At 45.5% G+C, this 27,002-nt stretch overlaps 1 protein-coding gene across 5 annotated transcripts in view; it reads right to left on the reverse strand.

Annotated features, from left to right (window-relative positions):
- Window positions 1-27,002, reverse strand: part of MYO5B (myosin VB) — a 348,428-nt gene that overhangs the window by 106,007 nt on the left and 215,419 nt on the right. For all 5 annotated transcript variants that reach the window (XM_070221084.1, XM_070221085.1, XM_070221083.1 and 2 more), the window contains 5 exons: window positions 24,884-25,149; window positions 13,998-14,079; window positions 13,331-13,471; window positions 4,471-4,593; window positions 3,621-3,704 (listed from right to left, as the gene is read on the reverse strand). In XM_070221084.1, the coding sequence (XP_070077185.1) occupies window positions 3,621-3,704; window positions 4,471-4,593; window positions 13,331-13,471; window positions 13,998-14,079; window positions 24,884-25,149 (696 nt within the window). The remainder of the gene's footprint in view (window positions 1-3,620; window positions 3,705-4,470; window positions 4,594-13,330; window positions 13,472-13,997; window positions 14,080-24,883; window positions 25,150-27,002) is intronic.

Here is a 27,002-nt window from a genome sequence, read left to right on the forward strand (position 1 = left end):
TTATCATTCACAATGATTTGTTCATTTCTTGTCAGGGTGCCACACAAAAGAAAAAAGCTGATAGGTCTTCCATAAAATAAAAATACTTTAAGTAAAACTATGAATTGACATACAAGATTTGAGATTTATCTATGCTTAGTGAGATGCAAACCAATAAAAAATTGGGCATTACCTCCATGCCATAGGCCTTGTATCTTTCTAGGTCTTTATTTTCCTCACTGTAGCACAGAGTTATAAACCTCACAGGACTGATGTGAAAACTAAAAATTTTACAGAAAACAACAGAGGTTCAGTAAACAATGAGCTTTAAAAATGCTACAAGGACAGATGCTGCCACACATGTCCATCCGTCAAATGATTTAAAGCACACTTTGAATCCCTCTGATTTGCTGCAGTCTGTGTAGAGCCTGTCTGTTGGTTTATAGTGACCTGGTGTCGATCTTTGCTTTCTATCTTCTGGGATGTCTGAAACGCTGAATGGGTTCAGCGTGGAGAGTTCTTAGCTCTCCACCTGCTAGGGTCTAGTGGGCCTAGAAGCCCCTCTTGGTTCATCTCTGAGTGCTGCTGGCTACCCTCACAGCATCTCATAGGGTTTTTGGTGGTGGGGGGTTGGCAACAAGGTCATCGGTTCTTCAGAAATATTCGTTGGTAAAGGGGAGAGCGAGGGTTGCGCCAGGTGGGCAGGGAAGAGAGGGAGTCGATTCCCTTTTAAGAGTAGATCACAGACCTGTTTTGTGCTCCAATTTAGCAATAGCTATAAACTTTTGAAGTGCGTACTCTTTGAACCATCAATTCCACTTCTAAAAATTTATCTGACAGATATAATTATGCAAGTAAGCAAAGATATATGCAAAGGGCATTCATTTTAGCATTATTTGAATTAGCAAAATAGCAGTTGCTGTTTAAAAAAAAAAAAGAAATAGATATGTATTCATGTGGAAAGGTGGTCAAGATATAACAGCAAGTGAAAAATTAAATTAGAGAGGACTATGTATAACGTGATTCATTTCAATCTTAAAAAGACGTACCAATATGCTTGTATATGCAGAATGGGGTTTCATGAAAAGGTGGGTCAAGGAATGGGAGAGAATACTTTTATTTCATATATTTCTATACTATTTAAATTTTTTATGAGCCTAAACAGTCATGCATCACTTAACAACAGGGATACACTCTGAGAGATGCGTCGTTAGGCGATTCTGTCATTATGCGAACATCATAGAATGCACTTACACAAACCTAGAGGGTATGGCCTACTACACGCCTAGGCTCTATGGTACTAATCTTATGGGACCACCGTCATATAGGTGGTCTGTTATTGACTGAAACGTCATTATGTAGCACATGACTACTTCTTTTCTAACAAAAATCCAGTGCCCTCAACCTCCTATCCAAGTACTAACCAGACCCCAACCAGCTGAGCTTTTGAGATCAGACAAGACCAGGCGCACTCAGGGTGGTATGGCCGTAGATGCAGTACCCTCAATCTAAAGTGATCCCCCTGTACAGAAAAGAGGTGACAGAGCAGGCCTGAGACTGCTATCCTGAGAAAGGCCTGCTTACAAGGTTGACCCTTGGCTGGTGTCTGGGAATTTAGATTTCAGGAGGATTCTCACCACCTCCTAATAAGAACGGCTCACTGTACCTAAACTGTTTATGCAAACAACATGGTTTATATTGAACAGCTGCTCTCCTTTTGGGAGTCTGGACGTCTGGCATGTGCTAGGCAAAGGGTGCCTGCAGAACTGACTCCCAACCGAAACCCTGAATGCCAGGGCTCAGGTGAGCTGCCCTGGTAGATACCTCACAGGTATTGTCACAACTCGCTGCTGAGGGAATTAAACACATTCTGTGCGACTTCACTGGGAGAGGACTCCAGGAAGCTTGCACCTGGTGTCCCCCACATTCACCTTTTTCTTGTGCTGATTTTGCTCTGTATCCTTCTGCTGTAATAAATCATAGCCATGGGTTTGACCATATGTTGAGTTCTGAGTATCTTCTTAGCAACTGATTGAACCTGGGGTGGTCCAGAGGACTCCCAACTTATGCCTATTATTCTTTTCCATAGCTCCTTCTTGACTTTCACAGCATTATCCAAATTTGTAATTAAACTGTATATCTTTTTCACTAGACCGTAAGTTCCATGAGGTTAACTATATGTATTTGTCACCACTATATATCACACAAATACTCAATAAAATTGTCAAATAAAAATAAGGGGGGAAAAATCTCAGTTATTAATAAAAGATGTTCTGCCAGAGAGAGTGTGAGAGACTCCTTTTTAGCTTCTACGATCCCTGAGAGATACTCAAATTAAGATAAAAATCCATACACTGTCAGAACCAAACTCTGTATTTAATGGAAAGTACCCGACTCTCTCTCCCTCACCCCTTATTTGTGCTTCTACCTGAAAGAAGCAACTTGCATCAAGACAGTAAAGTTTCTCAGCCCTCTGAGGCCAGCGTCAGACTAACAGGAGGTCACAGGCCTCTAAGTTCTAAGAAATGCCTGATGAGGAAATGTGCTCCTAGTGTTCAAACCATCTACTTCCACTCTCTCCCTGTGGCTTGTGGCTCCTCTCCTGTGCCCCTTCACCCTTGTAAAGAATGGAAAAAGTCCTATTAAGTACCATGGACTAGAGAGCTGAAAACTTGGCAAGCTGAGAGATTAATCCTGCACTGAACTCCAAAATGATATCCACATTTCCCCAAAGCAAATTGCCCCAGTGACAACTAATTCCCTGATGTTCCAGATATCCAGAGAGGACACTGGGCAGGGTCTGCCTGGGCTGCCCACACACTGGTACTGACACAAATCCTTCCTAAACCCCTTGCCTGAGGGCCACGTGACTTAATAAGGATTACTTGCCTTTATGTACTTGGGTCCATCTTGTGGGGTGTATTTTCTCCACGCCATCATCTCGCCCTATTGCATTCATCTAAATTCATCTAAAGCTTATCACTAAGAGACATTAATCTGCCATTTCTAGTGTTATCAGGCCCCTGCAGTGAACTCAGCATCACGTGATCTGAGAGAGAGCCTCCTAAATCCTGGAGAGCCCTTTTCTGGGTTTCCTCTGAAAGGCTAAAGCCAGCAACAGCATCTGCATCAAGGCGTCAGCCTTCTGGAATGGTGGTACCCACACTTCTCCCTGCAGAAGGCTGCATGACCCACTCCCATGCCTCCTCTCTGCACAGTTACTGTGTGTGCATTTATCTGCTTACTCATGCTCACTAGAATGTAATCGGCTGGAGGGATGAATCTGTCTTCTCTATCTTTGTATGACACTGGGCGTGTTTAGGGCAGTGCCTCACAAGGTAAGTGCTTAATAAATATCCGTGTATGTGAATGAGGGCCTCGTTTCCTCTACCTGTAGAACGGACACACGATTTGCTATCTTTTTGTTATGCTCATGAGAAGGAAATACATTCTGGAAATAATAGAAAGTAACATTCCAAAATAGTAGATTTAAGTGTCTCTTAAATCCTACCTTCTAATCCATTTATTTTACGTTTTTGCTTATAGGAAGCTTCCGTAGACTGCTAAATAGAAATTAAATGCACTGTTGCTGCTCTAGCTGTGGACATTCTTGCTCTAGTTCCCACTTCTGATGCTCCTACCTTGCTGGCCTTCAGGATGTTGATCTGCTCTTCATATACCGTGTCTCTGTTTTTCTCCAGAAAGCCATCGGAAAGGTACTCCACCTAGGAAACAGAAACAGTAGTTCGTGCTTCAGCAGCTGCTTGTGCAGTTTCATCTCATCCACCCAGTGTTTTCTGAAAAGAGTTGTGAGTAGATAGGAAACCCACAGATGTTCCTATTTAAAATGCAAACCCAAGATGTGATCAGGATTTACAAAGAGGAAATTGAGTATTCATTTTACGGAAAAACATACTGTTTTCAAAAGGATCCCCTCAAATGAAAGGCTTCCTCTGGGTGCTGAAAATGCACCTTGTCAGCCACACCTCAGACCTACTGAATTAGAGCCTGCATTTTAACAAGACCCCAGGTGATTTAGGTGCACAGTGAAATTTGAGAAGCCCTGGGCTAGTGCACACAGAACAGAAATCCATGTAGAAAAATTTCACGTATATACCAGTTACTGGGAAAGAAGCCCCCAAAGAAGAGACCACTCCGTTTTTACCCTTTCCTTTCTCTCGCAAGGTCCAGGAGAATAGACTCATGACTATTTTACATGTTGCTACAATCACAGGAAAGAGACCCTCAACAAATGTTTGTTAAGCATATAACTGGGTAACTCTATCCCCTGTGGGGTTCTGCCATGGAGTAACAGGTTGTTGGACCACAGAGATGGAGTGGGGAGGGGAAGAAAGAGTGGAAGGGAACCCTACCTATGGAGATTTCAGACCACTTGAATTCAAAAGGGACAGCTCCCTCTTAACCCAGACATCCTGAGTCTACCTCGGGCGGGGTTAATGGAGCACCAAAGCCCACAAAGAGGAGACGCACCTTGTCTGCAAAGTGCACGACAATGAAGGCCGTGTTGGACATGCGGGGCTTCTGGAAGTGCTGGCTGCCAGAGTGTCGGTCATAGAGCTTCTGAGCCCAGTTCTGGTCAGTTCCTTTGGGGACCTGCAGAACCACAAAACAGCGTGGAGTTGTTTGTGAAGAGAAAAAAAGAAGCAAAGAGTTGAGGCAGAGTGATAAAGTCTGTCAGTAAGTTGACCTCGTGAGGCAGGATTTGGCCCTCAGACCTGGACCCTAAGTGGACATGGAAAACAAGATTCAACAGTGGACACTTAGGATCCTGACATGGCGTGTCAACATGCCATGTGGGTTGGCTCCCATGGTGTTTGCAGGAGTGTGTTGAACCTGAAAGAGCCTGCTTGTTGGCAGATGCTGGAAGGGTTAGGAGAGGATGAGGGTGGGAGCCAAGGGCACAGGAGTAGAGTCATAACTCCTGGGACAAATCTGAAGATGCTTCTTTCCTCCAGTCAGGTCAGTGACTTCCATGTCATGAACACACCACATCCACATCCAGCGCCATGCTCCTGTTCACTCAGGCCAACTCTTGCAGCAGGAAACCTGCCCTGTCTCTCTCTAAGCTCATCTAAATACCACAGTCCAGTCTCGGCTCAAGTCCGTCCTCTTCTCTGAAGCCTTTCCTCTTGATCTCACTTTGAGATTCCTCACAATCAAGCTCTTACACATTCACTACATAATACTCTTCATTTTTGGGTTTTGTGCATTGTCTTGTCACCCCAAAGCAAGTCTGTTGGCTTCAAGAACCATGTCTTACCATTTTTTCCTGCCCCTCAAAGAACTTAGAATTGGGTTCTGGTCACACATTGGGTACTAAGTATCTTGTGACTGAGCTACGTGGTACTAATCTCTGCTTCCCTCAAATTTAAATTTAGGTTTAGAGGTTTCAATACGTTAAGAATTCTGAAGGGCAGCCCCTTTCAATATCTTTAGAGATGGCTTCAAAAGTGAAAGGGCATCTTGCTTTGTTCAAAATGTAACACAGAATGACTGTAATGACCAAATTGTCAAGGATGATGGTAACTCTTCCGATGGGAAGGTGCTCCCTCCTCTGTCATCACTGAACACCACTGCCCACACCCATTCCTCAGTTATGGGTCACTAATTGACTTGTCCTTCATTAGTTTAGATTGTACCTTTGGATCAGGAATGATTGAAGGTGACCCTTGCACTAGCCACTTAAAGAGGGCTTTGTCTAATAAATTAACATCTGTCCGATAAGAAAAATGCTTACGCACTTGAGAAAAAATTTCCCAAATACCCTGTAAGAAAAATGAATTTTTTCTCAATATTCAATTTGGTGTAACTAGTATTGACTATTCAGTGCTAAATGCCATAGGAAATTCAAGAAATTTTGTTTTTTGAAGGAGGCTAATAATTGTGTTGGGCAGACAAAATAAAATATATTTAGTTCAGCATTTTTAAATATATACTGTTTTATATTTGTCTCTAAGCATCCATGTTGAGAAATACCAGGTAGGGTGGGAAGGGAGGGGTCAGCTTGGCAGGGCTGTTAGGAGACGAGGCCGGAGGATAGGAACACAATGGACCCGGGGCTGGTAGAACTGGGGCAGACAGAACAGCAGGGGCAGGACTAGGAGAAGCCCCACCTAGGTCAGTGCTTATACTTGCCAATATCAAAATCATCTTGTCTTGACAATGAAATTGGACTTCTAGTAGAAGACTCCTCAATCCTACATATCCACAATTCAGACTGGCATGAATCAACGAGCAAGGTCATGTGTATACATATTTCTTGACAAGGGTCAGGGTCTCTTCTCACCTCTCCCCACCCTCAACTAAAAATAAGGGCCAGCAGGAATTCACAACAACTCAGATTCTTAGATAATACTAATAGCAAATGCCCAGAGCACTTATTATTTGCCAGGCAGCTTTCTATACATTTTAGAAGTATCAACTCATTTAATCCTCACGATAATCCCATGAGCGAAGGTGCTACGTTTATACACATTTTACAGATAAAGAAACCGAGGTGGAGAGGTTAGGGGATTTGCCCAAGGTCACAGCTGGGAAGTAGCAGAGCTGGGTTCAAACCAGGATAGGCTGGCCTGGAGCACGCACTCCTCGCTATTATGCTTTCCTGCCTGACAACAGAGAGTCTGAAAGGCAGTCACGAAGGCAGGATCAGGCAGAAGGCACTTATCTCCGAAAATCTTTCCGTAAAAGTAGATTTAAAACAGGCACAGGAGAAAGAAAGCAAAGTTTGCATTTTGACAAAATCATTTAGTTTTGTGACTATCAGTATAGCCTGAAATATGCAGTGAATCGAATCCTTTAAAAAACAATCTATAAGTGACTTCATACAAGCATCCTTACTCTCCTCTGAAAGCAATGTGAAGAGGGCACTGGACCAGGAGCCTGGGTCCCAGCTCTGTCCTCACCTAGGTGGGTACTCTCCCTCCGAGGCCTAGTCCCTCTGACCTGCTGTATTGGCCACTGGTCACATCAAAAAGTGAAGGTCCCATCTATATGAAGTGTCTAGAATAGGCAAATCTATAGAGACAGAAAGTAGATTAGTGGTTGCCTAGGGCTGAGGAGGAAGGGAGATTGACCACTAATGGGTTTCTTTATGGGGTGACAAAAATGTTCTAAAATCGATTGTAGTGACGATGGTTGTCTAACTCTGTGAATATACTACAAACCACTGAATTGTGTATTCCAAATGAATGAACTGTACAATATGTTAATTATATCTCAATAAAGCTGTTAAAAATATATTAAACCTGATTTTACTTTTTGCTAATGAAATAAAATAGAAAAATGGGGTGGGGGGTGTGAAAGTCCTTGGGCTTATTAAGCCTCTCTTCCCCAAAAGCCTGGGGTACAAAGCCTGTGGTCCAGGACAACTTTTCACCAAGGTCCTCTTTGGAATCCTGAGCAGAAATTGTGCTTGCTCTCTGACGGCTGCCATCACTGGCCTGGGATATCACTTGGAGCCAAAGCCTGCCCCCAATGCAACAGCAGACAAAAGCTGACTGATAAGGACCCCACAGCCAGTTATTCCATCTCTGCTTCTTGTTCCTGTCTTCTTGGGCCACTGCCACCAATGACTGCCTCACAGTCACTCACTCACTATCTTGTTCCATCACACACCTCTGGGGGCTCCCTGAATCCCTGATGTCTCCTACCATTGCTGACCTCCCAAATGACCATGCCATCATCAACACCTCTGGATCCTCCTTGCCCTCACAGAAGCCCAGCTGGGACCCCAGGACTCTGTATCCTAACAACTCTCTAGGCAGCAGCCATCCCCATGCCAGCTCCAGGCCTTTACTTTTCCACCTTCACAAAACACCCCTCTGCGTGCTCAGCAGAACACCAATTCTATACCAACCCAACTACCCATCCTGTCCTTTCCCACAGCTGGTGCCTGGCTAGGATTACGCATCGACTCCCTTCCCTTCATCAACTCTGTTGATAATTTAGTATTACTGCCAAAAAAATAAAATCAAAGTTCGCTGTGGGAATCACTCCTACAGATTAAGACACTGTGCCCAGATCTAAGCTGGGAGTTGACCTCGACAACTCCTCTATCTGTTTATGGTCTCTGATCTCAGCAAACAGATCTATGCACTCTGGTATTTCTCTTCCCTGTTTATAGGATGCCATGCCCTCTTCCTCCATTCTCTTCAAGCTTTTAACTCTATCACCACTTAGCAGATGCCTCATTTTCAAGCAGGAAACTTCAAATTCCTGCTCTACATGCAGAAATTCATCTGCATCCATAGCCACCCTAATACCGCCTACCCCTCTCACTTGTCCAGGAGAGGGGACAGATGCTGCTTCTCCTGGCTGGCATCCTAGCCACCCACCCCTGTCTCCTCCTAGGGAGCGGGATCTACCCACCCTCCCTCCCTCGGAATCCTCAGCTGCTTGCTCTCCTGCCCTTCCTCTCTCACCTTCTCCTTTTCACAGCCAAGCCTCCACCAGGGAATTCAAATCTGCCATCTCTACTGCCTTACCTCCTAGCCTCTCCTCAAGTTACTGAAACTAGGCTTCTTCCAGACAACGCCCTTGAAACTGCTCTAAGCAACAGTTCGCGGTCAAACGCAGCGGCCCTCTGAGGCCCTCAGGCTGCTGACCTCCCTGCTTCCTCTCTTCAAGTCTTAATCCTCTCCCACCCCGACCACAGCAACATGGCCACTGCTCTCCCTACTGCCGTCTCCTTCTCCACCTCAGCTTTCACAGTCGCCAGAGAGATCTGCTGAAGGGTAAGTCAGATCTGGTCACATCTCTCCCCCGCTTCACACCTTCCATCCCCAGCGTCTGCAGCTGCAGAGTCAAGTCCAAATGCCTTCTCCAGGCAGGCAGAGCCTCCCGTTCTCTGATGGTTCCTGCTTCCCAACCTCACCTGCCACCACCAGACCCTGGACAAATCAGATCCCCCCAAGTTCTGCAGACCCGACATTCCCTTTGCCCAGAATACCCCTCCCCTCATCTGACTTCTCTGCTTACACAGCTCTTTTGGGGACGCTTTTCCCCATGACACTCTTTCTTCTCGGTCACCTCCTCCTCAGAAATGTGTCAAAGGGTAGGGGTCAGTCAGTTACACAGGAATGTGGGGTTTGTTGGTGGACGAATGAACAGTGTGGGAAAACCAGTTTACCGCCCTCTATCACAGGTTTCAAACCTGTTCACAAACACATTGGACCAGGAGACCTCTGGGGCTACTTCTTAAGAAACCATGAACCCTTGATCTTAACACACAGCAAACTCTCCTGAGAGCAGGCTGGGCCCAGAGAAGGAAACAGAAGGCATTCACCTCCCCACTGTCTTCAGCCAGCTTTCCTTCCATGGCCTCAACAGATACCCAGTAATTAGGAAGGTCCATCTTAGTCAGCTCTTCAGGCTAGGTTCCACAAAAGACTCCTAGTCACACAGGGCAGAGCTCGCCTCTCCCCTCCCCGTCCAGGCCTGCCTTTGTGGGAACCTAACACTGTCTCTCCAACCTGAGACACCATCTTTATTTTTACTCACTAAAATTGCTGTCAGGGGTCAAGGTATCATTTTCAGAAAATTCCTGCTAAAACGCAAACACGTCACTTAGAAGGAAATATGAATTGACGTCTTATATCCTATCAGTGCTAACTAGTTTGTTCCTCCAAGAGGCAGGCAGGGAATGCCCAGTCTGAATATGGCTTAGATATGGCTTCTGTCATGCAGCCCCCACAGCAGCCTTAGGGAGCACTGCAGGCAGAGTTTTGTTCAGAGCAGCCTGGAGATTAACATTCCTACAAGCAAACACCCTCTCCTGCCCCCTTGGTTCCTGAGGAGCAGCTGTCATTTGTGGCCTAGTCTGGGTCTGACTAGAAATCCATGACTGCTAAGGGGCTTTTCCACCTGAAGGAATCTGGACAGTTCAATATTCTGGTCCCCGTGCCTCCTCTGCAGCTTTTGGCACCAACCACAGGCTCTGGGGAGAACGACCCGGAGTGCTGCCCGCTTCAATCCGTGGCCACCTCATCTCCATATTTCTAATTTAAATCTTAGCTCACCGGCCCTGCCTGCCACTGCGTGTCTCCTCCAGGAAAAGTGATTTTCCCAATGGCTGCTTTTATAACATGAATCTAATCCTTCATTTGGCTTTGTGTCCTGTCACACGGGGGTCACAGAACACAATTCTTCACAGTGCCATCTCATTATTCTTTCTCATCCCACAGAGTATGTCAGAGCAAGCGACAGCGGAGGAAAGGCATGGGCCTGAGACAGCTCCACTGTCCGACAGGATGGTTCCCGAGGGACGCCAAGTTGCCCAGTTGTGACCAACTACATGGAAATTCCCAACCTGCTTAGGCTCAAAGCCATGGGTGCTTCCAGAAGGGTGCAGCAAGCTGCCCTATGTTTCAGTCAAATTTATTACGGTGTAATTTCCATACAGTAAAACGCACCCTTTTTAAGTGTGCAGTTCCATGAATTTTAACAAATGTAATAACATCTGTTGGTTTAAAATCTACCTGTTACTAGAAGCTGCATCAGTTTATACTGACTCACTCTAAATTCCCAGAACAACTGAATCGGATAGAAAGGGTTTTATATGATTCTTTCATTTGGTCTTCATCTCTGCCTCCCCTGCTGTACTCATGGCCTCGGCTGCCAGTGAGTTTAAACTTGTCACATTCATGGTACTATTCCACATCTCAACACTCCAAGCCCCCACCAGCTCGATTAGCAGGAAATCCAGGCTTTCCTCAGACCTGCCCTTCTAAGGAGCCTGGGGGGCAGAGAAGCAGGAAGAGAACCATAGTGGCCGCGTGCACCTCGCAGTCTTTCTGAGTCATTGTCCCCTGGCCTCGATGTTCTTTAGCTGTCACTCTACTGCCCTTGGGCTGTGACCTATGCCGCTTCCAGCCTATTCAGGGACCCTGACCTCCAAACACAGTCCTGGTCCCTGCCCAGAGCCCTCCCCCAACCCACTCCCACTCCCTCAGGCCAAACTCCTCCTGAGTACCATCCCTGTTGTTCTTCCCCCTTTGCTGGCAGGCAGGGAGATCCCTTCCTCCTCTCCTGAGGGTCTCCCCCCGCCAAGACCAGACATACAGCAGGTTCTGGGTGCCTGATGGATTGCAGTGGCAGGAGCTTGAGCTGGATACAGCCTTCAACTTAAATCACCTAATTTTACCAATCTGACCCAAAGAGAAGGCTCCACAGAGCATAAGACAGAGATCACCAACATAGGCACGAGCTAGAGTTTACTTTCCCTTAGCTTCTCAACAGTAAAACAGTCTCTAAAAGGAAGCCCCAGGCGGTGTGCACTGAGGAGGAGACTGAGAGCAGGACAGTCGGGGGCCCTATCACACTGGGACGACCCAAGGCTGCAAAGTCGAGGGATTTGGGGAAGTTACTTTCATAAATGCTGAATATTTGCATCTTGGGTCTCCCCGCAGAGCGCTGCTTCCTTTTCTGCCACCCTGATAAGTACTCTCCCACCACTCCTGTGACCACCTGCTCCCCAGCCCCACACGGCTCCAGGTTTCCCCTCAGTGGCTTGTCTCCCATCCTCCGGACAGTAGTTTGAGGTCTCTGCACTCGTGCATTGGGACCAGTGTTCTCATCACTGTGACTCGACATTCCTATGACATGTTCCCTTGGGTAGTGGTACCTCTGAGAATGTCAAACCACAAGCCAAAGAAAACCCACAAGTGGCCCTAGTTTGCCTACTAAAGGTAGGATAATTCACTGGAAATCAATTAGGCAGCTACTCAATTCACAAAATCAATCACCCTGAAGGATTTAGGTGTTTTTATGAGAGGTGTGTGCAAACGTGAAAGCAGAGGCCATGACCCTGGGGTTATGGCTTCTGTTATGGTTAGCACTTTATCACAGAACCAGGTAGAGCAGTGTAAGACAGACCGTCTGCCTCATGTGCTCCTTGGGCTGTGTATGACTTTGGCTTCACCATGGGTAGGGGAGTGAAGAGCTGGAGTCCTCCTGGGGCCCGGGCCTGGGGGAGCTAAACTGGCTTAGCAGCCCAGAGGCCTGGGTTGGACAGAAGGACATTGTGTTGCCTTTGGGTTTGGGGACGTGGAGCAGGAGGAGATGCTTATGGACAGGATCACAGGAGACTAGGGGAGAGGAGCACGTTCTGGCTGGGGGTCAGAAGGGAGCTGTTGGCATGGATGCTAAAGCAAGGGAGGGAGGGAATGGTGAACACCAGGAGGGGAGACTGGAGGGCCTGAGCTATGACTTCAGTCATTTAGCCAGTGCTGCTTGAGCAGGGACATCTGTCCTGTCACCTCTACTGAAACCTCGCAGGTGGAAGAAGCCGAGGCACACACCCGCCTGCCTCTTCCTGGATCTGACTCCAGACAAAGTCCGCAGCTCTGAAGAAGCGCTGAAAACCGTTAGATAAAAACGTGCTGTGGATTTCAATGTATTTTCACTGTCTTCTATGGTTTCATTAACTGTTCCTTTTCATTTTCAAAGGCAATGAGATGCAGATAGTCCTTCTGGAAAGGAAACATCTGCTCCTCCCAAACCATCAGGGCACTCTCTATCCCTTACAGGCAAGACGTCGGAGACCAGAAAGTAAAAGCAACGGGTTTCCCCCCTTTTAATACAAAGAATCATGTGCTTTCTACAACTTTTGATTAGAGTTCCTATCACTGGAGAAATTGGTACACATTTACCTCCCTATCACCAACCAACAAACTGGGAGAAATGTTGAAGATCATCAGATCCAACCCCCACCAATTCGTAGGGCAGGAAACCAAAGGCCAAAGTTAGGTGATTGATAACATCCAGATCTCCCCGACCCTTATTCCCAAGGCTGCCTAGTTCTCTCCATGCTGACCATTCAGGACCTCTCCTGTCATATCAGGTAGAGTCCACAAAAAGCTACATGGGGGAAAATCTAGGGATCTAACCTGCCACCAAGCCTTGTAGTTCTAGCACTCACAAGCCATCTGGCATGACAAAGACGATGTTGAGCTCTTGAGCCCTCACTGTCTGGGGATGCCTGTCTGGATGTTGGGGTCCTTCTCTCAGCACCTAGGATATCTGGGGCACCACATCCATACCACCATCACAACATGCCACTCCATACTACCAAAAGTCTCTACCAAAAGAGGCACATGATCATCAACGTAGCAATACCTGTCAATCATGCTCAATGTGTTACCTTCTAGTACTTTCTAGTATGCAGAATGGACACCAATGCTTTTCCCAGCACACTAAAGGCCGGCTAATCACAGATGAAATTCCAGCTTTTTTGAGATCTCACATGTTCCTATGCACCACACAGCTGTCCTCTGACCCACACCCCAAGCCTAGAATTGAACTAATTCAACGATAGCATCATCAGTTTTACCTTACATTCTTCATCCAACAGGTCCAAGATGCCCAGCTTAGCTTCTATGAGGTCGATACAAGGTTGGTTATCATAAAAATCAATCAGGGTCCAAGGGATCTGCTCCTTCATGTACTCCTCTTGCTCCAGTTTGAATACATGCTAGGGTAAGAAGTGAAAGGTCAAGGTTAGTAAACTGCAGACACACTTTAACTCTGATCTCCCGAGCTTTGACCACAAGAGTTCTGAGTCCTGGAGGATGGTGCATATCCACCAGAAAAGGTTTGGGCACAAAGTTACAGTCATGACTACAGTAAAGAAAAGCTTGGTTAGGTGATCCTCATTCTAATAATCACCTGCGTTGTCATATCCCAACCACGCACATGAAAGCTCACATCTGGCTGGGAATTGCTCAAATACACCAAAAGGCCAGGCTCAGGAGGAGTGGGAGTCAAAGACAAGAAGAGGATCTTTTACCCCCTCAATCCAGCTGCCCCAATTCAAATCTCCTCCCGAGCAGTGGGGAGCACCTGCCTAAAGCTGGGGCACCACCAGGAAATCAGGGGAAGGTCAGGGCAGAGCTAGAGCACACTGACCCTGGATGGAAGAGAAGTAGTGTGGGATGTCCTCCCTGGAAGAGAGAGAGGATCCCCACCCCAACATCTCTGGGTCCAGAAACCAAGCCTACCGAGTTGAACTGCTGCTGGAGCTTCTCATTCGCATAGTTGATACAAAACTGCTCAAAGCTGTTCACCTCAAACGTCTCAAACCTGCGGAACAGAAAGAGGAGAGGACAAAGTTAAGAGACACGGCCTTTTACTGAAGGAATCACTGGGACTTCACCGAGGCTGCCCTCATCCTCTCCCATCCAGTTCCACCCTTAACTCCGGCACACAAGTCCTATTTTCTGCTCTTGTGCCCAAAGAGAACACTGCTGCAAGGCCCAACAGAAAGCCCTATTAAATTAGGAGAGTAGGAATGCAATATCCATTTTCATAATTAGAAAAAGGACTGACAGTAGGAAAACTTAGAAAAGGCAGGTGTGAAAAACAGAAAGTCACCAATGATGTAATTGCTCATTGACTACCAGTTACATTTTGGTAGGTTTCTTTCTGGTGATTTCACATTTTTAAACAAAATTAGAATTATATGTGAAATTATACCTATTTTTGTCATTTAACATCGCATTTGTTATTTAACATTTCCCCATGCCATTGTTCTTCAAACGCATCAGTTTTAATGTCTGACCCATAATGGCTGATGAGGCAGAGATGATGCCCTAGGCCTGGAGTTTGCACAAGGTGCCCAGGTGAGGGGACAAGTAGGGGTGAATTAGCTGGTGCCCCCTCAAGCCTGGAGGAATGCCTTTTTCTAGTTCACACAAAGGTCCCTCCTGGGCTAGCAGTGGCCTCCAGGCAGATGAATCATAATTTAACCCATCCTTCTCTTGCAGGACAATTTGGTTCTTGTTCCAGTTTTCAGCTGCTATCAATGCTGTGACAAATATTGTATATACAGGTTTGAATTCATGATTCTTTTCTTAGGATGCTGTTCTAGATGGAGCATCACCATGTCAGAGTTTGTTTTCTTAAATGGTAGAGGCAAATTAACTTCCAGAAAGATAGAACCAATTTATGTTATCAGCCCACCTTCACTCATGCCTCCCAATGTATGAAAGTACCTTTTTCTAATACTGGCTAATACGTTTTTTTAAAAAATTCATGCTTGAGTTAAAATTTATACACAATAAGATACACCAATTTTAAGGGCATATTTTGATAAGTTTTTGACAAATATTATTCAGTGTGCGACCAGCCTCACAATCTAGATATAGAACATTTTTATCACCCCAAAAAGTCCCCTTGTGCTTCATCCAGGTCAGTCCCCCTTGCCCCTTACTAGGAGTATTAATGCATCACAGCTCTTTGGTCAACAGTGTAGATTAACTTTTAAAATCTTTGGCTACTTAGTACATGAAAAATGTTTTTGTTTGCATTCCATTTCTTTGATCATTGATAGAGTTCAACATTTTTCTGTATGTACATATTAGTCATCTGTACTTTGTGAATTGTCTGTGATGGTTGGTAAAGTATTTATTGGATTTTAACTTTAAAAATGGACTTATTTGAGCTCTTCATACATTAGAACATCACCGCATTCATTCATTGCTCAATTCAAATGTTTTCAATATGGCTTCATCACTGCAGGGTAGGGGTGGGGTGGAGTCCGCAGAGAGGAGGATGAGTAGAGATGAGACACGGCATTGTAGAGCCAGGCAGGGGTCCTGCCTGCTGGTCTTGTATGACACACAGAGGGATTTTACCAGGGGCAATAGGGAGAATTTGAAGGATTTTAAAATAAGAAATGACAATCAGATTTTCATCTTAGAAACTGGCAGGAAGGTGGAAGAAAATTGTTTGCAGGAAGATGTGCAAGACTGAAGGCAGGAAGTTGAGTAAGTCAATTATTAGCGGAGTAATAACCCAGGCAAGATCCAATCAGGGCATGACACGCTGGTGGTGGACAAGTATTTGAAAGGTTCAGAAGACATTAAGGAAGGTGGAAAGGAAAGGACTGATTTCAAATAACCAACAGGGGGCGCAGATGAGACTCATTTGTACAACCAATGGATGTGGTCGCTCACCAAGCTGGGAACATTATAACAGCATCAGCAGCGTTAGCTACAAACCAGTGGGGCGACTTACACCCTGAGCAATGTCATCAGGCCAGGGCAGTAAGAAGGGGCAGAAATCTAGGAGGAAGAGATGCCTTTCTTTCATTCACACAATGGGCTGAATGAGTTGGCAGGGCCCCAGGCCCCAAGTGCTTCATGAGCTCTCACTCATTTAATGCCCACACCAACCAAGAAGAGTTAGGGTTTGTTATTAATCCCATCATACAGTTGAAGAAATTAAGGTACGGGGTGCGCAAAGTCAGAGTCAGTAGGCAGAAGAACCAGTATTTGAACCCAGAGAGTCTGATTTCTGAGACTGCATTTTTAAGTCAGAGAGGAGTAAATTTCATTAAGAAAAGGAGGAAGAGGTGACTTGGAAGTGCTGTAACAAGGAGGAAAACCTCCCAGAAGAGGAGGTATGTGAGCACATGGAGGGTGGGAGAGTGGCAGTATCAGTGAGGCACCTGGGGCTGGGGCACAGGCTTCGGCCTTCACCATAACCTCAATCTTCACCCCTTTCAGTCTTCAATATGGCCAAGTGAGTTTTCTCAGTCTTAAATAGACTGATGCCAGCCCTTCCAAATAGATTGTACTCAACTTCCACTCCCAAACAGAAATGTTGGAGCTGCCCCTGGTGGGGGCTGGGGACGGTGGTGGTGGAGAAAGGGCCCCTTATGCAGAGGGAAAACACATGCATCAGGCACCCCGGGTCAGCACCCAGAAAACATCAGACTTCTCCTCCTCCTCTGCACCCACCTCCCCAACCAAGGAATAAGACGTGGAGAAGTGAGAAATCATTGAGATCAAAGGAGCCAACTGCTCGGAGACAACCACATTAAAGAACAGCTTTGGTCATGCCCACGTAGGAAATAATTCGAGGTTAATAAAACGAGATCAAAGATTCCAGGTCCAAGCTGGAGCTGTACTCCAGACAACGCAAGAAAGAGGAACCGTGTCTGCCAGACTGGGTCCCTTCCAGCCCAGATGACGGCCCTATAGATGGAGGTACATCACTCAGAACCTCATTTCCTCCCCCTCCCCCCATCGCACCACAAGAGAGGTTGCTGACAACAGCCAGAGGAAATTTAATTAATAAAACCTAGAAGGAAGATAAAAGAGTCAACCTAGCAATTGGCCAGATAATAGCAATCGGGTATGCTGGCAGAGCTTGTACCGAGCTCCACAGATAAAGGATTTAAATATCTCCCACTTGTCATTTTTTAAAGGTTTACGTTGGTAGCACTCCACAAAGAACATTCTCATTAATTTGAGATGGACTGAAATTAGCTCATAATTTCCCTATTTCCAAGATATTATCTGGTAACAATTCCTCTGCCATCTAGTGTAATTACTGAAATGCCGGAGGACCAGAGATGAATGAGGGGTTTGGGTAGCTTGCAAAACGTCTAAGATGACTGACCTCAGAAAACCACAGTCAGGAAGATAGGGCAACTTCTCCTCTACAGTGGAATTATATTTGTAGTTATTCTTCCCATCAACAGAGATGACTTTTAAAAATAAACACGATGGATCAATTTATAGTTCACAACATTAAAACATCACAAAGAAATTTATATACTAGAGAGAATTAGATTTCTCCTGTAAAATTAATGTTGAGAATATTTAGACCAGAATCCTTGGGTAGGAGGAAGGTCAAAACACAGAAGATTTGATGCTGTGACCTGAGATCTGTACTTGTGGTATACAACTGTCACCCCTACTTCAATTTCCTCCTATCTTCAGCATGTCGTAGAAAAGAACACAACTTCCTTCTCACTCAACCCCAATTTCAGGGTGTGGTAAGGGTCACAAATGCCTCTAAAAATAAGGTAATGTCTGCTAGAAAGTGAAACTGCAATAAAAAGAAGTCAACCAGTCACTTTGAGTTAATTATTAACCTCCATGAACCTCTGGCTCCAGAGCAAAGAGGCAATGAGATGCTTTGAAGGTTGGGCAACAATTCTTCCCCTGGAGCATGGGTCAAAGGAACTGGAATTTCTTAGTTCAGCCTCGTCTATCGTACAAAGACCACTCTCTACCATTCTACCGAAGGTTGAATGAAAAGATATGGGATATAGGGCAGATATAGAGCAGAGCTTCTAGGAAATGATTACTAAAAGTCAAACAAGTCCTCTCAAGGTCTCTTTCCTTCCTGAAGACTGTGAAATCTCACAAGGGCACCTTATGGTCTGTTAGGGAGGTCAACCCTTCTGATTTCTTTACTAAACAATTTAGGATGCTGGCCACACTTGAGAACGGCAGGACTTGAATTCTGCTCATGTGCTTCTCTCTGTGTCTAGACGTCCCCAACACAGGACTTGTCCTTCAAGGAATCACAGTCCTAGGCACTGCCTATAGTCTGAGGCCAAGAGCAGTTATCCTTCTGGAATCTAAGGACCCAAGTCCATTCAGTTTTCACGTGCTCCAATTCCTAGATCCACTTCATGCCTGAAATTCCAATGTGGGACAGGAAAATGCCCACCATATGATAATCCTCTCCCAATCCATCAGCCAACTGCCCCAAGAATTGTGAAGGCTGCAAATAAGAGCAAGTCATAGTCTCTGCCCAAAAGAGCTACTGGGAAGATGACAGAAAACCAGAATATGAAACCTCCCACGGAAGAGATTTTATGTGTTGTAAGTTTTTAGAGTGAGTTTATGAAGGTGGTGTGCTGGCATGGACAGAGAGAATGGGACTTTATGTGAACCTTAGAAGTACTTAGGGGTGTCTGGCTCCAGGCACACTCCAGAGGGCTGTGTCAGAGCAATTCTGGAAGGCTGAGCTTGACTTCAGAGCACTCTGAGTTACAAGGCTCTCTGCGGTGACAGATTCCAGGGTGAAGCCAATGGCTTAGGGTGATTTGCTAGATCTGAGAACAGTGGGTTCAGCTATGCACGTCCATCCTGAAGATGACATGTCCAGGGATCTTCTGCGCTGCCAGGGCTGGCCCACTGTGCACAGGCTGGAGGATAAATGCAATTGCTTACTTCTCCCCTTCCATTCTCCATGAAATCTTTTCATATGGGTCCGAGAGGAGCTGGGTAGTCCTCTCTGAACAAATAAATTGAGACTATGAAGTTATCTGTAAGTCTATTTTGAAAAGTGAGACCAAGAAAACAAAACAAAGAAACAAATAATTTCCATCAAAATGATGAAGGCAAACAGTGTGTCATTAAAGCCAGCCCACAGAACAGTAGAAGATATTAGCAAATCATATTTCTGATAAGGGGTTAATATCCAGAACATATAAATAACTCCTACAACTCAACAATAGAAAACAAATAACTTGATTAAAAAATGGGCAAGGAACTTGAACATTTCTCCAAACAAAGATATATGAATGGCCAAGAAGCATATGAAAAGATAATCAACATCACTAACCATTAGAGAAACACAAATCAGAACCATGATGAGATATCACTTTATACGTATTAGACTGACTACTACCAGAAAAACAGAAAATAATAAGTGTTGGCAAGGATGTGGAGAAATTAGAACCCTTGTGCACTATTGGTAGGAATGTAAAGTGGTGCAGTCACTATGAAAACAACATGGAGGTTCCTCAAAAAATTGAAAATAAAATTACCATATGACCCAGCAATCTCACTTCTGGGTATATACCCAAAAGAATTAAAAGAAGAGATATTTGTTTACCCTTGTTCATAGTAGCATTACTCACAATAGCCGAGAGGTAGAAGCAGCCCATATCCAAGGACGAATGGATAAACAAAACGTGGTAAATACATACAATGGAATATTATTGAGCTTTAGCAAAGAAGGAAATCCTGTCACATGCCACAACATGGATGAACCTGGAGGACATTGTGAAATAAGCAAGTCACAAGAAGACAAATACTGTGACTCCACTTACATGAGGTATCTAAAGTAGTCAAACTCATAGAAGCAGAAAGCAGAACAGCGGTCACCAGGGGCTGGGGGGAGGGAAAACGGGAGTAGTTCAATGGCTATAGAGTTTCAGTTTTCAAAGGTGAAAAAGCTCTGGACATCTGTTGTACAACAATGTGAACATTCTTAACACACTGAACTGTACACTTAAAAATGGTAAATTTTATGTTATTTTATCACGATTTAAAAAACTCATCATTAAAAAGCAATGAATAGAGTTGGATGCTAATTTAAAGTTAGGAAGTATCACAAGAGACAGAAAGTAACACAAGGGCTGAGGAGGATACAAAATCCCAGCAAATCCCATTTCCCTCTTCCTGGGGCCCAAATGTCTACCCGCCTTGCTCCAGAAGTCTCCTAGGCCAACAGTTCTCATCAAGAAGGGGCTGGCCATAGCCAAAGCCCCCCACTATGTTGGCATTTTGAAGGTTAAAGTCAAAGACAAATAAATGTGTATTTTTCCCAAATTGAAGGCATTTATTTTTTATTGCCTTGAGGAGAGGAAGGGAGAGGAATAAAGGATTAAGGGTGCAATTAATCAAGCCTGTAGAGGTAAATGCTGGTTAGTGCAACATGAAAAGGAAACCCCGGCCAATAGCTGCCTGGCTCTCTCCTATTAATTTCCATCCCCTGCCTAGTAAGAAATACCCTGCATGCAGCTTCACAGATCCTTAGTTAAGGAAAAGAGCTTGGCTTGGGTTGGCTAACTGCTCTGGGTATTGCTTCCTTGCACTTTTTTGGAGCTGGGGTAGGGGAATAAGATGTAGGGAAGCCATCTTTCTACCAGGACAATGGGTGTCTGGGGATGCTCAGGAGAGCCTGGGGGAAGGGCCTCACCGTGGTTGTGATGGAGGCAGCTGTGGCTCATACAATTTATTTAGGAGTTCACAGCCTTATCTACTGTCTGAACTATCTACCAGTTAGAACATCATAAGGGAGATACGTGTATATGACGCTAGCTCATGCACTGCTTGCTTATATATACAGAAGTGAATGCTTATTCACTCTGGCTGATTCTATAGTAACATTTTCAACACTTAGAGAAAAAATCTGGAGTGGCTTCTACACTACAGAACTCTTTTGAGGTGTCTCTAGAATGAACTTGGCTGGTGGGCCAATCATGCCCTAGATAGGCGCTACAGTTCGTCTGGGGACAGTTACCCCAGGAAGTAACTAGTGCCTACTTGGCGGGGGTGGGGTTGGGGGTGGCAGTTCCACTCTTATATGCTAGCTTTGGGCCTTTCTGACCTAATTTAAAGATGGAGCCAACTCCTTATTCCTTCCCTCTTAAAGAATGGGGTTTAGTGTATTCAGAAGCACATCTCCACCATACTTCTCATTCTCTCCAGCTTCCACACGCCACTCTTTTGCTCACAAGTGACAAAGAAGGGTAAGAAAATCAAAGACATCAGGTCATCCCAAGGGTGTCTTCTATGTGCACCAATGCATCCCCATAGCAGGGCTGAGAAACGACGAGCGAGGTAATGGATAGGCCCCTTCCCCCTCTCCAGTGTTTGGTGGTCAGGGATTTGGGTAGAAATCTCAAAAACCAAAACATAATGCTGGAATTTTCTGATGCCACAGAGGACGAAATGCTCTTTATACAGTTATATCATAAATGAACCCTAAAGGCAGGAATTAGTTTGAAATGGGAGGGAGGTGATTAGAGAGGTGGAGTATCAAGTGTGCTGCCCACTTCCAGATAACTGTGGGAGGACCACACCAAAAAAAGAGATTTGGCAGGTTTCTGGAAGGTGTCTGAAGCCCACAGGAAGTAAGACAGAAAGACACCACGATTGGGAAAAGGAGATGACAGTAAGTAGCTCACACAAGTCATCCTAGATTTCCACCAAATGCCCTTTACTCCTAGAGTAATAAATGAGATCACTGACCTGATGGATCAGAAACAGCACTTCCAGATTCAAGTCACCTGCTTTCCTGTGGTGAAGTTTTGGGTTTTAATCTCCTCTGATCAGAGAAGAGCGCCTAGGCCAGTACAAATTTATACAATAATCTCTCAGCAGACCAGAACTGTTGAGGAGCATGCATATGTTACGTTCTGGGAATGTCTCTAAGTGCTTTCTTGGCAACAAATGGCCCAGACAGACAGCCAGCTTGTGAACTCTGGACCAACCTCGTGTCTAAAATGTTGTCTTGAGCTCTGCCCGTAGGGTGCGAACTGGGCCCTGCAGGTGGCGTATGGAGAAGGAACCGCGCATGACATTCCTCTCTCCAGAGGAGAGTGAGTCACTTTTTAAATGTGACCACCTCATGACAGTTTGAAAAAACACATTAGCTTCTGAGAAAGAACAAGGATTAAAAAAAGAGAAAGTGCAGCTGGGTCAGTGGTGTAGCAGTTAGTTTCATGTGCTCTGCTTCCACAGCCAGGGGTTTGCTGGTTCGGATCCTGGGCACGGACCTATGTACCACTTATCAAGCCATGCTGTGGCAGGTGTGCCATACATAAAGTAGAGGAAGATGGGCACAGATGGTGCCAATCTTGGGCACAGGGCCAATCTTCCTCAACAAAAAGAGGAGGATTGGTGGCAGATGTTAGCTAAGGCGAAACTCCCTCGGAGCGGAGGGTGGGGAGAAAGGAAGAAAATGGCATAGCAGGCCTGGAAGGAAGCACAAAGGGTAGGAAATTCCCAAGAGTGCTGGTCTGTGGCCCCATGCTGATTCACCCTTTGATGGGACCTGCCCTCACTAGAAAGCTGTCAGATGTTCTCAAAGGAACCCAGGGCCACTTTGAAATGCACAGGTCAGGCGTTGGTACCAAAAACAGGAGGCAGAGTCCTCAGGATCTCCATCCATTCATGGACAAGTCTACCTTTCAAACCACAGACAGGTCTTCCCTGCAGTCTATTTCTCCCCTTTAGGCAATCACAGGAACTTAGAGAAAATAAACTCAATTATAAAAATTAAATGGCAACTTTAAGCACAAAAATCTCAGCTTGCATGAGCCCAGCTGACATCTCCAGACTCAACAGCACTAGGAGCCCTACTCACAGAGGCCCCCCATCAATGAGCAACACCTTTCACTGGGGATCCCTGGGAAGGGAGGAAGCCACCTCTTTAGACTCAAGGCACTGCTAAGACAGTATGTGACTACAACAGACTGAGGCAGGATATTTCACGTATCAGCACTGAAGTCATAACATTTTCACATGCTATTAACAGCGAGTCTGCAGGTTAATCTTCCCAAATCAAAACCTCAGTAAAAGTAGATTCCTGTCCACGTAGATTAAGGGAATTGGATCAGGTGCAGCAGCCTGAGTTTCTCCCCAATGGCCTGAAAATACTCAGAGCAAAGGGAGGAACAATACAGAAGTAATTACTGACAGCTAGGCAGTACGTTCCCAGGGAGCACAGGCTGTTCTATGCTCTCTCCAGAGCAGCTAGAAGGGCTGAGCACAAAGTAGGCACTCAACTGACCAGAGGGAGCAGTGGCCTGCCCCGTCACTGGGCTAAGGCCTTGAGGAGGATACATTCTCCTCCTCCCACTCGGGTGACTCTCCACTGTTTGTTTCTCATCGCCTAGGAGGTTTCCTTTCACACTTGGCTTTTTCTTGCAGTTTTGACTGTGCTTCTCTCCCCAAAGGTGCCTCCCCCACCTCCCATACTGCCTCCCTTTAAAAGAGCCAGTTCAAAGCTCACTTTCCACATAAAGCTTTCCCTGACACTGCCAACAGGCATGCCTTCTCCCGCACGCTTGAAACTCATGCAGCACTGAGTCCAAACCCTCAGACTGACCCTGCTACAGTTGCTTCTGTTGCCTCTTGTAGTATGTAGCTTGTGCACGTAACTTAACTCTTTAGCATGTTCCAGAGGCCTTTGTGATGCCAGAAATCAAGTGTTGTCTTCTTCCCACAGCATGCAACATGGTTTGATGTGAAACCCCAATGATGACCAAGAGCATCAGAGATGCAAGCAGGACAGCCTATCTTTGTATGGGGAAGTAGCTGCTTCTAGAGATTTTCCTTTACTACAGCCTCAACATAAGGTGAGCCCCAGTTCATCAGCCCACAGGCAGCTGTTTCCACTAGAGCATCGCTGTTCTTACAACTCTGCACTTCTATGGGTCCGAATTTCTATTTTAAGACTGAAGCCGTGACTTCTACGATATAAAGATCCAGGAGGATTTAATCTATTATTAGCTTAAAGAAGGTAGGATATTGATCATAGAAGAAGTGCAAGGGAGGTTGCAACCCAGTACACATCATTTTAAACAATTCTAGAAGGATCTGGAAAGGACCTCCGAGACTGTGGCTCAAAACTTCATTTTGAGCTATGGAAACTAAAGACCGGAAAGGGTCTATGATCTGTAGAGAGTCATTTAGCTAACTGGTGACAGTGATGTGTCATAACACCAGTCTCCTAACACCCAGTCAAGTAAACTTCCCACTGTACCATGGTGCCTCTCCCTGCAAAATACGCTGTTACAAATAAAAGTCCTTTCCCTTTGGCTAGAACGCTGACAGGAAGAGAAACCTCAAAAACTACCACACATAACACAAATCTGTATAGTGCTGGGCAAAATTATGGTATTAAAATAATCACCTTGATTGGTGATATAGTGAATGAGGTCAAATGGTAGATTTAAATAAAATGTAACAGATACAAAACCTGAATTTAAGTTCCAGTCTCATGCTGGGCAAGACATTTCCCTCTCTGGGCCTGCTTCCCTGTTGTAAAAAGGGATGTCTAGAGAGTTTCTCAGTGGAAGAGCTACTGGTGTGCTGACAGGGTCCATTCTTCCTCAGGATTGTCCTCCCCATTTCAAGACATAGCGTAGCATCCCTGGCCTCAGGCCACTAGGTGCCAGTAGTAACCCTAGTCACTGTGACAACCAAAAAACGCTACCCCACATTTCACACTCTCCTGGGTGAGAGCCTCCGGGAGGTCTCCAAGGCCCTCGCTGGCTCTAAAGTGCTGGCAGGAAGACAACAATCATCAGGTGCAGTGAAAGGCAGGAGGATGGGCACAGGCCTACCCGTAGATGTCCAGGACCCCGATGAAGGAGTGCTGCTTGAGGGAGGTGTGCAGGGCCTTGTTGATGTGCTCCACAATCCAGCCAAACAGCTGGGCATAGATGTGCTTGGCCAGGGCATTGCGCGCATTGACCACCTGCTGCAGGGACATGGTCTTGACGTAGGTCTCCGAGGTGGTGACCAGCTTGCGATGGCACAGCCAGTGCTCCATCTGACTGTGCTCCACCCCTAGCAGGCGGCAGAAATTGTTTAGGTGTTCATCCTCGGGCTGGAAGAGACACAGGCGGAGAAGGGTTCAGGAGAGGCAGGAGGATAAGCCCGCCACCATGCCCTCCCCCCACTGCCGAGGGAGAGAATGAGCCCAACTCAAGGCCTCCCCAGCACTCTAGAACCCCATTTCATCCCTAGCCACTGCTCTAGCAGCCTCTTGCACTCTCACATCACGAAATGCAGATGACAATTAGGGCCCAAAGAGCGTTGCTCAAACTGATCATTACATCTGCTAATGACCACATTCTTGGGGCTTTAAAAAACAAAAACTCTCTGGGCCGACCCAGTAGAGTGGTGGTTAAGTTCACATGCTCCACTTTGGGGGCCTGAAGTTCACAGGTTCGCATCCCAGGTGCAGACCTAGCACTGCTCGTTAAGCCCTGCTGTGGCAGCATCCCACACAAAATAGAGGAAGATTGGCACAGATGTTAGCTTAGTGACAATCCTCCTCACACGCACAAAAAAAAAACCTCTCTCCATTTTTCCTGTCCCATCCTCCATTGCTAGCCAGCTGTGGAGTAACTGGTCCAAGAGGGTTCTCCAAATGAAGGGAGAATGAGGATTGATAGTTTAGGAACAGATAATCCTAACAAAGAGTAAGGAGTCAGAAGGCAGCAGAATCACAGTGAATGTGTGGTTTTCATCTGCAGAGTTGCACACACAGTGCTTAACCCACAGCCCAGAAGGAAGTCCTCACCTACAAGTATCACCTTCAACTAGCACCTAGTCTAACAGCTGCATGTTTGGAAATGCACCCTGGGCTGAACCCAAATGGACACTGTCCCTTCCCGCACTGACACTGCACTGTCCTAAGTTTCCAAGCAGACTTTCTTTCATCCTAGCCTCAGTGACTCTAAATAACACACAATTGAAGTTTATATTCTTAAAGCACTTGCTGCTTGGGGAAAAATGTGAATCAAGATGGAAAGCTAGGACAAATGGCAAAAATAAGGAACAAATTTTGACCTGAGATGATCACTTGGAATGCTAACTGATAAGATCACACGTTTAGAGCTGGAAGAAAACCTAAGAATTCCTCTTGCTCAAGTCCCTTCTCCATACAGCTGCGTCCCAGAGAAGTGCCGACTCTCCTGGGTAGCTTCCACCTCCTTCTACCCAATGCACCAACTGCTTCTCCCAGCTGTCTCTGATCTTGACCTTCATTTACCCAAAGTAACAACCATACCACCGGCCTACTAGTCACTGATAACCAGATCACCCACAGGGTCTTATCTTATTTCATCTAAATATGTAAGTCTCTCAGATAATCCTTGCTGCCCACTCTGGGCACCCCATGGCAAACCTGGTTTTCCTTGGAGCTTCCTCTTACCCATTATTCATTCCCTCTTCTAAATCCCCCCAGGGAAAGCTGATAACCCAGCCAGGAGCCTGCTGGAGAACTTATTAACTCTGAAGCTGAAAGAGAATCCTTTAGAACATAGTGTGCCACCTCCTAACAGCCCTAAATTGCTTGTGGGACTCATTTTCTGATGAGGCTGCCTTGTAAGATTTAAATGAGGGCATATTCAACAAAAATCAACACCAATAATTCTATCATTTCCCCCTAAACACCATATCCCCAGGCTATTTATTTTTTCCTCCTACAGATATTTAAAATCTATCTACCCCAAACAAACACAATTATAAAATAGAATGTCAAAGTAGGAAAGAACCTCCAAAAATCACTAAAGCCAGTGTTTTTCCAAAGAATGGTTTGTGGAGTAGTTACAAAGAACATTAATTGGCTTTACTTAACAGAAGGGGAGGGGTTGACATCAGGTTAAACACAGCTCAGCTGGTTTGTTAATGTACCTTGTAAGCACCAAGAGAGATTTTACAGAGCATTTCCTG

The sequence above is a fragment of the Equus caballus genome, chromosome 8 (genome assembly GCF_041296265.1).
Source record: "Equus caballus isolate H_3958 breed thoroughbred chromosome 8, TB-T2T, whole genome shotgun sequence".
Lineage (NCBI taxonomy): Eukaryota > Metazoa > Chordata > Mammalia > Perissodactyla > Equidae > Equus > Equus caballus.